Source organism: Corapipo altera, unplaced genomic scaffold, assembly GCF_003945725.1.
Source record: "Corapipo altera isolate COAL_440 unplaced genomic scaffold, ASM394572v1 56, whole genome shotgun sequence".
Lineage (NCBI taxonomy): Eukaryota > Metazoa > Chordata > Aves > Passeriformes > Pipridae > Corapipo > Corapipo altera.
The window spans coordinates 1,694,847-1,710,366 of NW_020884896.1; the positions used below are offsets into that span (position 1 = coordinate 1,694,847).

General features: G+C 39.5%; 1 protein-coding gene across 1 annotated transcript; it reads right to left on the reverse strand.

The window, feature by feature from the left end:
* Positions 1 to 101: 101 nt before the first annotated feature.
* ACTA2 (actin, alpha 2, smooth muscle, aorta) lies at positions 102 to 10,297 on the reverse strand. The gene is made up of 9 exons (XM_027648332.1): positions 10,191 to 10,297; positions 7,504 to 7,675; positions 6,037 to 6,165; positions 4,612 to 4,722; positions 4,027 to 4,111; positions 3,777 to 3,938; positions 3,339 to 3,530; positions 2,270 to 2,451; positions 102 to 1,543 (listed from the first exon to the last, which is right to left on the reverse strand). Exons 2-9 carry the CDS (start codon positions 7,630 to 7,632, stop codon positions 1,400 to 1,402), a joined length of 1,134 nt encoding a protein of 377 aa, XP_027504133.1. The 5' UTR covers positions 7,633 to 7,675; positions 10,191 to 10,297; the 3' UTR covers positions 102 to 1,399.
* Between the last annotated feature and the right edge of the window lie 5,223 nt (positions 10,298 to 15,520).

Consider the following 15,520-nt stretch of genomic DNA (forward strand, 5'->3'; position numbering starts at 1 on the left):
AATTTAAAGACACTTCTTATCCTGCAAAGGATTCCCTGGATCTATCTAGAGTTAGATAAAAGGATCTAGATAGAGTTAGAAGGAAGAACCAAACAAAGTTATTTGCTTTTACAAGAGTTTATTTAGTAATTGTTCCAAGAACTTAGATGACCTATACTTTAAATAATGAGGTTAGTACAAAGAGGTTTGCAACATGTGCTAACACTCAGAAGCTGGACAAGATCTGGAACACCGGCGTTATGCAGGTAAATAACAGGTGCTGTTGCAAAGAGCTTACAGTTTGAAAGATAACAAGTAACAGGTGAGATAAACTATTGAGTTTAGGGAGGAAAACAGGTTAACAAAAATAAATAGCATCTTTTATCCTGAACTCTAATGAATACAGATTGCAGCAAGTTCCTTAGAAGTAACCTTTTCCGGGTCTGTCTCAGTGAATTCTTTATTCATATATATATATATATGTATACTTTTCAGATAGTATTACTGGCTTCAGCTTCTATGCATATGCTTTTAGCTGACTATCAGTTTTGATGTATTTAAGATTATAAAAGGAATCAGAAAAATCACAGAAAAAGAAAATTGTCTAAATTATTTTAGCTACTTTGATTACATTACTCACCCACCCACCCCCCAAAAAAAAAGTTCTGAAGAGAAAGTGTATTAAGCCAGCTTAATTACTCTTTAGATCTTGCTAGAAATCACAACATAAAAATAATAGGCTGCACTCATCCTGAGGGCATATGTTCAACCTAATATTAATGTTTAGATATGCTCCCAAAGGAACAGGTTTTGTTTCTTCAAAGAAATGTTGTGGTACACATTGTACACCTCTGGGCCATGTCCTGTAAGCAATTAGCTTTTCCAGCATGACAGCTGTGAATTAAGAAGTGACGTGGAGAGAGAATATTTCCAGATAGAGCAGATGCAAAGCAGAGTGCTCATGCTCATCCTGATATCGAACACATGCTATGCTCCTTTGGTACTAGCCCAGAACTTTGGAAAAAATCACAACATGTTCTGTTTGCAGATTAAAATGTTTTCTGAGGCTGAACTTTGAGAACGTGCAGCCTGATAGGTAAGCATTTTCTGGCATTGGTATCATTGAGGTAAAGGTACCCCTTTTCTGTTAAGCCCAGTACAGTGTAGTAACAAATTCATGTCACAAGATGGTGCTTCAAACCAGCCGTAATGGCATCTCCACACATGCACGGCTTGGCTTTTGGTTTTGTTTTTTTAAATAGGAGCAGCAATTTCATAGCATAATTAAAATTTATTTAAAAAAAATACACAGTATCCAATTAATTAGATTAATTACGATGATGGATTTATGGAATGAAGTTATAAGAATGTATTTTCCTGAATACATTCACACGAAGGAGACATATAAAGACAAAGCAATTTAAAAGCATTTGCGGTGAACAATGGATGGGCCAGCTTCATCATATTCCTGTTTGCTGATCCACATCTGCTGGAAAGTAGACAGGGAGGCAAGAATAGAACCTCCAATCCAGACAGAATACTTGCGTTCAGGAGGAGCAATGATCTGTTTAAAAAATAAAAGCATTAATTACAATTGTCTACTGTGAATAAAATGCATTTTTTTATACAAAATTAGTAAAGCAGTGATATGTGATATTAACAAAAATACTGCATATATGTGCTAGTGTCATCACTGGCATTATATCTAGCCTTTGCTGCAAGCAGTAAAGTTAACAATTTGTTATATAAGTGTATACTTTCAATTTCTCTTCCTGAGTCAGCCTCCACATTAACCTCTATCCCTGATGTATTTGTATACTCACTGCCTTATATGAGAAAAGAGAGATAATTGCTCTGGAAGCAAACAATGATAGTCCAGGAGGACTTGGAAAAACAAGAAGGAGGAAGATTGGTTTGTCAGAGTCTTCTTCTTTTTTGAACTTGTAGGCCAAAGTAAAAGCCAGCATTTCTCTCTCCCATGTCCATCAGATAAAAAGGACTGAAAAAATATCACATACACCCTAGAGGAAAATTTATGCTGCTGAGTCCATGGTATTCTTCTTTGGCCATGTTAGGGCAGTTGGCAGAATTCAACATGAACACAGAAATGAGAGGACTCTTCTTCCAGCATCAAAGTTACCAGGTGGTGATTATTTGCTAAACAGTCCACATGTGATTCAAAATATGTTAAAAGCACTTACTTTGTAAAGTGTCACTATATTTCACTAGATCTTTAAGGACTTTGTAAATGCCAGCTTATATAGTCTACAAATTATTCCACCCTACATACCTTGATCTTCATAGTGCTAGGAGCCAAAGCAGTTATTTCCTTCTGCATCCTGTCTGCAATACCCGGGTACATTGTAGTGCCTCCAGACAGCACGTTGTTGGCATAAAGATCCTTTCTGATGTCTATGTCACATTTCATGATGCTGTTGTAAGTGGTTTCGTGAATGCCAGCAGACTCCATGCCTGGGGAAGGTACAGAACAACACTGAGGAAGCAGCTCTGTACAGAGACTTAAAATTGTTAACATAGAACATGAACTTTAGCATCTCTTTAGAAGATATCAGTCTTCAGAGCTTTGGAAATCTGGAAAGTCGTTCTGCAACTCTTGCTTAAGAGTTCCTTGGTGTACAGCTCTCCTCTCCCCCTTATGCACACATCTCCTCCTTAAAAAGAAAGCTGGGGGTGTGGAATAGTAAAGTTTCCACTTGGCTTTTGCAGGCAATCTCAATTGTACTAACAACTCCTTATATGGTCTTGGAATAACTTGTTTTCTTTTTTCTTTTTAAATTAAGTTAGCTTAGACACAGAACAGTCAAAATATGTCCTAATACCTCTAGGCATGCAACTACGTTATGTTTGAGCTGAAATTCTGCCGATTGGCAGAACTGACATTGGATTTCTGTGTGACCTAGTTGCAAATCTGCCTTCATGGACGTTGATTAGCATGGCCTTGCCTTGGCTTTGCTCTGAAAATGCGATGAACCATGGATACTGGATGTTGAGCAGTCTTTTGGAAAAATAAAAGTAGGTCTTCCTGCCTGCCTGCCTTCCCCTGCCACCCCTGCTCACTCCTGGCAACCACATTCAAACATTCCAAATGGCACAGGTCCAATGCCAGAAGCCAGGAATAAACATTGTGGGTTTATTTTGGGAAAGCATTTTGCCTAATTGTTTGACATGAGTTTCTTCCCACCACATTAATAGTACTGTTCTGAAAGATTATTTTATAATGGGTGCTAGGACAGCTTGTGTATAGGTCTGAGTGAGTTAGTAATGGAACACAGTCAAAAGAAAATGGGGACTTGATATTTATGTGCAGTTTACCAAGGTAGAACAGTCATTCAACTCACCAATGAAAGATGGCTGGAAGAGGGTCTCTGGGCAGCGGAAGCGTTCGTTTCCAATGGTGATCACCTGACCATCAGGAAGCTCATAGCTTTTTTCCAGAGAGGAGGAAGATGCAGCAGTGGCCATCTCATTTTCAAAGTCCAGGGCCACGTAACACAGCTTCTCTTTGATGTCACGGACAATTTCACGTTCCGCTGTCAAGAGGATTCAGTCTTTACAATAGCATTCAGGAAGGACCCAGCCATACTGACAGGTTGTTCCCTTTCATCCTCCAACACCCTCCCCATATTTTAAACAAATCATTGCTAGTCTTGCAAGGGACTTTAACGTTGAATCCTTCTTGTGCCTGTTTAACTGCAGGACCACTGCTAGTCCTTCTAAGACCAGTAGAAACATTGCACATTAAAAACTCTCCTTCTCAGTCAAAAGCATGTCCTTACCAGTGGTCACAAAGGAATATCCACGCTCTGTCAGGATTTTCATGAGGTAGTCTGTCAGGTCACGGCCTGCCAGGTCCAGACGCATGATGGCGTGTGGCAGGGCATAGCCTTCGTAAATTGGCACATTGTGGGTGACACCATCCCCAGAGTCAAGCACGATCCCTTTGAGAAGATAACACGATTCATTCCCAGGTGCTCATCAACACACGTAACTATTTCTAAGTCTATGTCACACTCCCCAGAGGCCTACCTGTGGTACGTCCAGAGGCATAGAGGGACAGAACAGCTTGAATAGCTACATACATGGCTGGCACATTAAATGTCTCAAACATAATCTGAAATGCAATGAAAATAATTGTCTTAATACTGTGGGGGTTTAGCTTAGTTGAAGCAATTGACTGAAAGAGAGGTAGAATAAAAGATTTTCGTATTTCTCAATGGTTTTACAAGCTGTTACAAGGAAGTAAAACACAAAATCTAAATCCAAAAATATTTGTCCAGTAAGGTATCTCCCTGTATTTGGCCTATATCTTTAAGGTATTAATATAGACATATGTTCATATTAAAGATAATTTTGTAATAGGCGTGGGCATAAAAATAGATTAAGATGACATAAAACTTGGACAGACTGAAGTATTCACATGTGAAATGGATACACTGATTTTCTAAAGTAAATGTAATAACATGTAAATAAAACAGGTGGTCACTATGCACTTTCCATCTTCCATAACAAAGGGAGAGAGACTGCTGGACAACACGACTAACTGAAATGATGAAGGTCATATCCTGTTGAACTGCAAAGTTGAATTATCCCATAGTTTTAGTGTGAGCTCACCTGGGTCATTTTCTCACGGTTGGCTTTGGGATTCAGTGGTGCTTCAGTCAGCAGAGTCGGGTGTTCTTCAGGTGCAACCCGGAGCTCATTGTAGAAAGAGTGATGCCAGATCTGAGGATAATGGAAGAAGCCAAAGGAAAGAAACACCATCATCCAGCAGGTCAGGATCACTTCCAGACAGGAATTGGGCTCCAGCACTCTGCTTACAGCCCTAGATATAGACTAGTGATGTTTCTCATGCAGTTGTTCTTACTGCCTTCATAGAGATTACCAGAATAAGTGTAGAAAGAAAAGCACTATCCTCAAGTTTTATTGCCAGTAATATATGATTTACTTTAAGGACACATAAGTTAATGAAAATTGATGTTATTCTTACAGTATAAAAGAGTGAGCAGGACAGACTTGGTTCCAGCAAAGCTATTTCAACTACTGAAAGTTAAACACTTCCAGAACAACTCTAGAACATACACAGAGTTCAACAAATAATAGATTTCTTGACAATTTCATCATTTGGTTTGTAGAGGCCAGCCCGAGAATTCATAAAAATAAATGAAGGTAAATGGTTTGTGGGGCTGAAAGGCAACTTGTATTTATCACCTCCACACAACTCATTCCTACAAGCTGTAAAAATCTGAGGCCAAGTGGATTGCAATGAGGAGGTTAAGACACCAATAAGAAGTAGACCAACCAGAAACTTTAGTCTAAAGTTTTTGCTAAGCTTGTTTTCAAGGTGGTGGTGATTAGGGATCAGTTAATATGTTTGGGTCTAAAAGACTTTGCTTTCAAGTAAAATCTACAGTACTGTGACTCCACACATTTACAGTGTGTTGCGATGTCCTCACTGTTCCAAATAGCTCCATTTTTGCAGAACAACATTAAATGGAGATACCATTTTAGAATCACAGAAATTATATTATCTGTACAAATTATGACTATACACATAGTTCTGGAAGCCTTTCATCCAAATACTGTCTCTGAAATGGTTGCATTGCACTGCAATATTGCTGATCTTTCAAGCATTAAAAAGTGCGTGTATAAACAGTGCCCTTCACATAAGAATCACATACATACTTTGCATTTTTGCAGAAACAGACACCTTCTTAATTTCCATTTTCTTACTAGCAAATTGACATATTCCTTTTCTTTCTTTCCTCCTCTCTCTTCCCTCTCCTTACCTTGCCATCCCTCCCCCCCCTCAGTAATCAGCAAAGATCAGATGGGAGTAAAAGAACTCCCAATGACTATTTTGATGGACTTCTAGTGATAATCAAGCTTTAGATGCAAGTTAAGCTTGGCTGTTAACAAGCTTCTCATTAAACCACACTGGATAGCATGACAATTTCATCTAAAATTTAGTGGGTAAATATTTGGTTCAAGTAGTTTTGCTTACTAGTGATACACATCAACTTTTCAAAGCTGAAATACCTTCTCCATGTCATCCCAGTTTGTAATGATGCCATGTTCTATGGGGTATTTCAAGGTCAGGATTCCTCTCTTGCTTTGAGCCTCATCACCTACGTAGCTGTCTTTTTGACCCATACCAACCATCACACCCTATAAAATAATACAAATTGAGTTAGTCCCTCAGGGAGAAGTGTCACAAAGTAGACAAAACATTACCTGTGAAATAAATCCAGTTGCCAGTTATGCTAGTTACAACATACTTTACGAATACCAACAAATGCAGAATTATTCGTTGCTCTTAAATTGCCAATATTAAATGTTTAGTTCACTTAAATCCCTGGAGTTCATGTTTGCACTACGGTTTAAGTAAACAGAACAAGTACAATATTAAATACATCAAGATAAAGTGGAAAAATAAAGTTGTTTTAATGCTTGTTATTATTTAGGGATGAAATGTCTGCTAAATTATAATAAAGTGGAGTAAAAGCAGAAAGTGATATTGTGCCATCTAAGGGTCAAGATGGAGCGATACACACTTCATATTTCCCAAAGCTTAAGTTTCAACATTTTTTAACCCTCTTTTTGAACACTATAATATTGTAATTAGAGAAAGACAATTTAAATCTAATGGTACAGGCTTTTTTATAGGTATTTTCATGGATCCTGTAGTCCTAGCTTCTATACTGACAGGCAGATATTTTTCCAGTCCTGAAGAACTTAAAATGCATTTGCAGGGTATATAAAGTGCCACATCTTACAACCAGCTTGTTTCTTTCCACCAGGGCCTTAGGTGACGTAGAAGCAATTAGGTGGATCTGCTAATTATGTGAATTAGTTTGTTGTGGCCTGGCCAAGCTGCTCTAGTTCATGCTAATGATGATCCATCTCATAAACTTCCTATATTTAACAGCTCAGATAATAAATGTATTTTGCAAACTATTAAAATATAGTGGAATGCATCATATACTCAAATGTAAACCCTGAAGCTAAAGAAACTCAGCCCTAGGCAGGTGCCATTTTGTGATACAACTAAATGAATAAACTCAGGAAGGTTAGTAGGAAGCTGACTGAAAACTTCTTCCTCCTTTAGTTTTCCACATATTACCTATCATTAGCTTTAAGGGCAGTCAAAATTTTCAGATATTTCTCCGCTGGGCTTACTTGGGGTTTGGGTTGGTTTTTTGTTTGTTTGTTTGTTTTTTAAACCAGCTGTACTCACCAAATTTTCTGGTTGATTCAAAATTAAGGGGCACAGAAAAGGTGGTATAGAAGGGAGAGAAAAATTTTAGAAGGATTTCTTTCATAAGGCAAGAGACTTGCTTTCACTCAGGTGAATGCACTGCTGGACTTATTTTGCCTGGAAATACTGTGTTACACAGATCACCCCAGGCTAGACTAGCTCCAGACACAGGAAATGGTGAAGAGCTGGGGCCAGGACAGCAAAGCCTTCTACAAGTCCAGTAAGGAATAATCAATTTTGTTCATCACCTGGTGCCTCGGACGACCCACAATGGATGGGAAAACTGCTCTTGGAGCGTCATCCCCAGCAAAGCCAGCTTTACAGAGCCCTGACCCATTGTCACACACAAGGGCAGTGCTGTCTTCTTCCTCACACATCTTCTATGTCAGTGTCCTCTGGCCCTCCAGACAGAAAACAGCCCTATGAAAACAGCAGAGAAGAATTAAACCAAAACCAAAAAACATAGTCAGGTATCAGATCCCCCCTGAAGACAGAGATGGCTGTATGGAAGCAGCAGCACAGCAAGGAGGGGCAAGGTCCCGGTCTGGCAATCAAGGGCTGCTGGGCTATCCAAGGGAATGGGCTTCCTTTTGAAAGTGTGAGAGGTTTCAACCATGTCTGCCAAGGGGCTGTGTGCACTAGGCATTATCCAGGGAATTCCAGAGGAGACTTCCAGCCCTGCAGCATGGGCAGAGAGATCAAGGAGCAGCAAATGTTTATCTAAATTTGGTCACAGAAATCCACGGCTGGGGGTGGGAGATAAAGGACAGAACTGGACTGACAGCTGCAAAAACAAAGATCCATTTGCATGGGATTCGGCACAACTTCTTCCACTTTTCTATCACCCTGATAAAATCCTGACACATGAGGAAAACTGTCAAAGGTAAGAGCACTTCATCTTTCCCTTTTAGTCCTGTGCTTCCCAACAACTAACCACATGAAATGCTATGCATGTACCAGGGGTGTTTTCTGGAGGCAAATATTAACCCACTGGGTGAAGATGGCCAATTAAGTTTGTGTTGAACCTTTTAAAAGAAAAGAAATGTTCTAAATCAAAAAGGAAAAAAAAAAGAAACTAAGAATTTTTCAGTCCTCCCCTAATCACTCAGAAAAAAACACCACTTTTAAAATGAAGCCAGAGAGAGTATGTATTTTTAAAACAGGCCATTTCATCATTTCAAAGCAGCTAATAAACTACATTTGTAGAGTGACAGAGCAATTCATGTTGGCTCCTTGACTCAGTAAAAAGAAACTGTTTTCTTCCTCTGGCAATAGGAAGATAATATGGGTAATAAAAATACTTCAAAGGCTTTGTATTAAAGTCAATTACAGAAACAAGCACTGAATACCAGGAGTCAAGAAGAACTATTTGCTTGCAATTTATAGTGTGTTAGGGAATCACTTGGCTCACTCCAAGCCTGGGCTTCCATGCAGGGTTCAACAAATTGCAATGTGTTAACAGCTAAAGGAGACAGCTGTCATCCATGGACCAGCTGGCTCCACATGCAGTCAAAACCTTCTGCCACAGGAATACTGGAAGCACAGGACAAAGTGGAAATGCAGTCAGCAAGAGCCAAGGGAGTCCACAATCTGTTCATCCTCTACCTGGATGGAACAAGCATGGACAGTTCTTCCAAATGCTTCGAGATCCTCTGCCTCTGCCCAGGCAGCCACCAGACATGGCTGCAACCCTGCTCCTGCAGAATGAGTGGGCAGAATTCCCAGGAGAAGACACGAATAAAGAAATCCTAAGTTTGTGTACTCCAGATATTTTATCATTACAATTGGGAAAGTAGGTTGCAATTTCTTCATTTATTAAATTCCTGGGGAACCAGGCTCTTTACATTCAAATATTTACTGAATGGAGTACAACTGTTGTCTAACATGAATGAACAGACTGGTTTGGACAAACCATTTCCTAATTAGGAAATAGGCTTTTCAACCATCTGTTTTTGGAACTGAGTTCGAGGTCAGGGGGTTTGTTCAAACCAATGCAGCTAATGCAATGCCAAAAATCACTGGGGGGAGGGGAAAAAAGAGGGCAGGAAAGGCTACATTTCTGAGCCTAGTGGACTCTAAATGAAAACCATATTTAGTAATAAAGCACAAAAAGCTGAAAAATCAGACAGAGGGCTCTGCTGCCAACCAGCGAGTTACAGCTCAGGACTGCTATGGCATGCAGTAGCAACGTTTAAGAGCAGCAAATGTCACTGAGTACTGTGGAAGATAGGACATTTTTCTCCCAAGCAATCAATAGTCTCTAGTCTCTTCTCCTTGCCTTACTTCTAAATATAATCAATCACTTCACCAATCTCCACAACGAGCTATTAAAGAGAACTCCACCTCCACAAGAAGTCTGTGTGTGTTTCTTCATGTTTGGCATTTTACAGAACAGTAGTTTCGTATACATAGAGACAAGGATGAATACACACACATCTTCATTTCATCCTATTAGACACTGCTAATTTGCACACTTCCAGCTCTTCTTACAGTCATATTTCCCAAAACACTCATGTACATTACACTGGGTTAACTGCACTGAAGCAAATCTGCTAAAAAACACGACTGCATACCCCTTCAGGAATTTTGTTGTGTTACAGACTAAGACCCCAAGGTCACATGAGTTCATTTAAACCTGAACATAGCTGTAATTCCAGCTGTGGCATTACACAAACCATTTCTTTATACAATTACTGAAGTGCTGGTAGAATCAGCAAAATTATTAGGTAGAACTTTTCTGTCCCTTTCAGAAGTGCTATAAAGTTAACTCAGTACAGATACTACAAGTATTTTATCAACTCAATTCTAATAAGTAAGTTTGCCTAAGCAAACTACAGCACAGCAGTACATCCTCCTGAATAGCTTCTATTTGACATTATTTAATTGAAGTCCTCCAGCAATCTGTAAATCATACTACTGGTTCCATGCCACTTACCCTGACAGTGCTTGGCTGGGGATAGCTGCTCTGGGATGGTGCACTCTGTATCTGAAAGCTCTGAGGTTATATAGCCCCTTCAGCTCTTCTCCTCCCACTAGCCTCCCAAACAAGGAGCAGAGACAGACAGAGACAGAGCTGAAGTCTTTAACAAAACCATATAGGGACCTTAATACAAAAACTCTAATCTGGGTGGCCACAGGCCCTGGGTCTCTTCCACTGCATTCCAGTGTAGAGCTCATGAAACAGGAGGAGAGTTTCAGCTGTGTAATCTAAACACTTTAAAACTTCAGGAGAGTTGCTAAAATACAGAGCATGCCCACGATAGACATCTTCTGGCAGGAGGATCATGTGTTCAAACAGGAGATGTCCAGGACTCCACAGTAACATTCAAGAGGCAGAATGAGAAATTGAAAGAGCAGTCATTTATAACAGGGAAGGTGTTTTTAAAGAAACACTTTCCTGACCTTAAAGATTTTGACAAAAACAATGAAAATATTTCTGGCCAGCTAAACAGCTTCTCAGTTTTTCTACAAAGTCTCTTTAAAAGCTTGGCATTTTGCTTGTATATAAATATTGCCCATAGGCTTAAAGGTAATTAAAAAAGTACCTGCTGTTGTTTATGGTTCACAGAGAAGTCTTTGAAGGTTGTGAAAAAGTTCAGTTAAAAGCTTATTATGATCCCCTCTGGATTATGATAGGTTAGAATCAATTCTGTTTCTCAGTCAGCTTGTTTTTCAACCCTGGGACCTGCAGGCCAAATATGCCCTAGTGCTACTTCACTGAAGGCCACAAGTTTGGACTGCCGTAAACTCACGTCTCAAATTGTTTGTAGTAAAGTAGTTGAATTTTATAACCCCAGCTAGCTTTTCCATTGAACATATTTTTAGCAAATAAAGGAACGGTTCTCCCTGTACAAGTTATTTTCATCACAGGCCTCAATTTTTACAGCTGTAGCCAACTGTTCTCTGGACAGGCTAATTCTAGTGTAGCAGCTCTTTCATAGCCAACATTTTGTCATTAAGTTTTTACAAAATACCAGAAACAGCATGTCTTAACTCCAATGCTAAACCTTACAAATTTAAAACTGGTCCAAGCACACAAGCCAAGAAAGATGTGAAAATCCAAGTGAGATCCTTGCTTTGTGAGTCTTGTTGCAATAGGGAGAGGTATCGTGCGTTTGCTTACGGAGTGCTTGCTGCCTAATTGAGCAGCCTTAATACGAGAAAATCTCCCACAAAACCACAGTGAAAGTTTTTCTGATGTGAAAATTTAAGGAATAAGCTAGTAGTAGAGATAGCAGATAGACAGAATTATGGATTGAAGACCAAAAGGAATTTAACTTTTAAGGAAAGGAACTTTGAAGGAATGTAACTGCCTTGGAGAGTCAGAAACAGAAGCTATCAAATGTTGAAACATGAGCCATGCAAAAGCTATTTATTATTTCACTGCTAGCATCAGGGCAAAAGACAAAGATTTTTTTTAAAAAAAGAAGAAAAAGAAAAAAGGAAAAAAATTTTAAAAACTCAAACCACCAAGGTAAGCAACCTAAAAGAGAGGATCTAAACAGGCCCTTTTTTGCATATCTCCAACTCAAAGGACAGCCAAAACCAAATTCTTTGTTTTCAAATAACACTCAATAACACAGCTGAGAAAACTTGTATACATCATATAAAACATATGGTACTAGATACAGAACTTTGATCAAGGGGAAGAATTTCACACAGCATAACCCTTCAATGCAGTATCATGTCTAATTTTGATAAAAACATCAATTACCTTCTAGAGTAGAAGAAACACAATCCTAGGTTTTCAGAAACATCATCAGCTACTACTCCTTGGAAATACCAAGACTGGGACAAAGATTCAAAAGAATCCAAACTTTTTGCCTTACTGAGCAGAAGTTTACACTCCCAAAAAAGCTTACTAGTGATGATGCTATAGCAGGTACAGCATATATAAGATTGCAGAGCCAAGTAAACAACCCTTCAGTAGAACTGATACATCATTCACACTGCATCTCAGCATAACTAGAAATATCAGCAACAGTTTTCTACAAGAGGCCTCTTTGAACATTAAGGAAAGATTTGCCATGCAGATACCATAGACTTGTACCTCTACTGAGCTTCATCACAACACCTATAAACTTAGCCTGGTACACACCACAATTCCTGTTGGTGGTAATGATGGCAGCAGCAGCACCTTGGCTGCTTTGAGGAATGGTTTTTTGGGTGGGGGTCACACATCACCCTACCTGTCATGGGCACCAAAGATGTAGGAGTCCTAGTTTTCAGGGTGCTCATGAAAAAGACACAGCTGACACAGTTTCACTCAGAGCAGGTAGTTGTTGATATGGTCACACAGAGTAAACACCAGTTGTTTGGAAGGACCTGCTATATGAAGGACATTTGTTAGAGACAGACATAGGCAGACTAGAAGGAAGAAGTAAGTCAGAGGCTTGACTAAGCAGTAGTGATGGATATACAGAAACAGCAAAGGAAAAATGCAGAGATGCTGCCCAGCCATGCCTCCAGCACACAGTGAAGAGCAGTGCTCAGCAGGCAGCATGTCTCTGCAGTGTGATGTTATGGAAAGTGCTGGGGCAGGAAGGAAGCAGGCAAACAGGTGAACTATGCAAGGAAATTAGGTCAGTCCAGCTCGAGGGACATTATAGAATGAAAGTATTCCTTTCTTTTCGGTGAGTCCACGCTGAAGTTACGGTCACACAGTTATTACTAGACATAAAAGTACATCAGTATTTTACACCTTTTTTGTCAGCAACTTAGGTTATTGTCAGAAGGGGGGGCTGGGAAGGGGAGAATGTACTTGGCATGAGATATGAGTAATAACCTAAAGAGAACTGAATAGAACGAGTCTTCTGAGAATCAAACCTAAATGCTGGGGATCAAAACTCTGAACTCTCCTCTGCAGCTATGGACACAAAAGAGTTTATTCCAAATATATATATGTATGTATGTGTATTATATATATATATATATATATAAGGTAGATTGGTTTTGTTTGTTTGTTTGTTTCTTCAAGAAAAAGAACACAACACCATTCCTGAAAGTAGTTTACCTTTTCCTCTGGAGGCTACTTCCATCACCAGTTTCTGCTGCCTATCTTTCAGTCCTTATGCCACTCATTTGTATAGAAATCACAGAGCACAATTGCCTGGTGGGTCTATATCCCAAGGTTCCCATTCTTTTTTTGTATCCATAGCCAAAACTTATGTTTTTCATTAGCTTCCCCTCAGAACTTCGTTTTTCCATACTAAACCCTTTCGCAGTCTGTATCACAGGAGTATGTCTGGAGTGCAATGAGAGAAAGAAAAACAAGAGGAAAAAGTAATTTTGCCTCTCTCTTAATACCCTTTTCCCTGATCTCTTTATAGAGACACTAGCAAAGCTCCAACGCACGTTGGGAACTTCCCTATTGATTTCAAGCATCTTTCAATATATCAGTGGAAACTCTTAGCTACATCTTCCTTAAGTTCTTTCTTTTTCAGTAATTTGTGAAGATTTCCATATGGGCCCAAAGTGTACTTGGGACTCCACAGCAGCTGTGCAGCCACCATGCCTGGGAAAAGGGCTCCAGCTGGCCTGAAGAATGCCAGCTCAGAGGCCCCACACCAGTGAGTAGATGCCATACTTTTTTGGTAAAGGAGGACAGAAGCTGCAGGCTTATCCCAACTGCTATAGAAGACTGTGAATAAAGTAAATCCTTTGCTTTACTTTATAAGGGAAAACAACTTCTGAGATGTGCGTGGAGACCTTCCTGCCTGTATTCAATTGGCTGTTTAGGAATGAGGCTCTGCTAAATATGTATCTGGCTCCTTTTTATTTGGGGATTCCTTTCATCTTCGTAACATTAGCAAAATCTCTAAATGTTTTGGTTTGTCTGGCTTCAGGCCCTCTACCTCATTGATAGGCTTTACACTTCCCCACCCCACCCACTCACACACAGCCTCATTTTGAGAAAGACAGGAATAAATAAGCTTTAGGGAGCAGAAAGTTGCTCTAATAATCTGATTCATTGCAGCTGTCACACAGTATGCATCTGTAAAGTGTCAGATTAAACATAAACTGTCAGACCCATAGATTAGCTTTCTCTGATTGTCAGGCTCTTGCACTGGTGTCTCTCTAAGAACTAAGCCAAAATTACTCTAATCATTCTCAAATATGGCAGTTTTCAACCTACAAAGTTTAGAAAATAGTTTTGCCACTGCTGTTCAAGAGCTAACGGAGCCAGTGTTTGCCTCCTGGGCCTCTTGAGCACGGTGATGAAGAATGTTAATTCACAACCTTCCTTCATCTTGACAAGGTATCTTCCTCCATGGTAATGCGGTAGTTATCCTTCATTCAAAATCAAAGGAACACGTTCAAAGTAAAAATGAGATAATGGCTCTCTCCTCATTCCTTCTTAGATAAATAAACAGAACATAAGTACAAGCCCTGCTGTGTCAGGCTGATATCCATATAGCTCAGTATCCTGTCTCTGAGATTTCCTGATACCAGATCTCAGGAAAGAAATAGGACTTCTACAGTGGTATTTTTTTTTCCTATAGCCTTTCTCCTTTCATATATGCAACAGAAGGATTTCTTGAGACAGGAGTTTATACTCATGTCCTCATGCGTAATAGATGCAGATTTTTCCACCATAAATTTGCATAATTTTAAACACATAGTTTTGAAAGCCCTTGATGATTTTTTATTTTCTTTTTTTTTGGTAGATATAACCTCTACATTTTATCTGCAAGGCATCACCCATAGTTCACACTCCAGCTGGTGTAGACTTGCCTAATATTAGAAAGAAAACCTCAAATATATCAGAAACATAGTCAAAGGAACACTGTCTATACTAAGAGCTGCAAATCCACCAGATATCATGGATAAGCCCTCAGGCCACTGGCCAAGGCCAAGCTCTGCCCCACTGTGCAAACTATCAGCAGCACCTCAGTAGCTTGTTCACAGTTCATGATGACATATCTGTCTGAAATTACATTGTAGATAAGGGTTCACAATAATGTTACATTGGCAGATCTCCCAAAAGTTACAGGACAACAGATTCCCCTAGACTATTATCAGAACCTCTTCAGTAACATGCTGTCTAAATTTGTCAAAACGTAAATTAAATCTTCCCACTGTGGAAGACAAGTCCCGTACTTCTAAGGAAGTCAGACCTACACTACATGTGTGTGGGACAGGCAGAGCACAGGGGTCCTTCCTCCACAATGACTTCCAAGCTCCCCAACCAACATATTCCAAGGCTGACAGCAACAAGGAGGCCAATTCCCACTACATTTTTGCAAGTGGCTTTCCTGTTATTAT

What these genes read in the sequence shown, in the direction of transcription:
- ACTA2 (XM_027648332.1), bottom strand. Translation starts at nt 7,632, where the DNA reads ATGTGTGAGGAAGAAGACAGCACTGCCCTTGTGTGTGACAATGGGTCA. An exon ending in TGCCTCTGGACGTACCACAG is followed by an intron (nt 3,939 to 4,026) that starts GTAGGCCTCTGG and finishes ATCTTCTCAAAG; the next exon opens with GGATCGTGCTTGACTCTGGG. An exon ending in CTTCCAGCCATCTTTCATTG is followed by an intron (nt 2,452 to 3,338) that starts GTGAGTTGAATG and finishes TACCTTCCCCAG; the next exon opens with GCATGGAGTCTGCTGGCATT.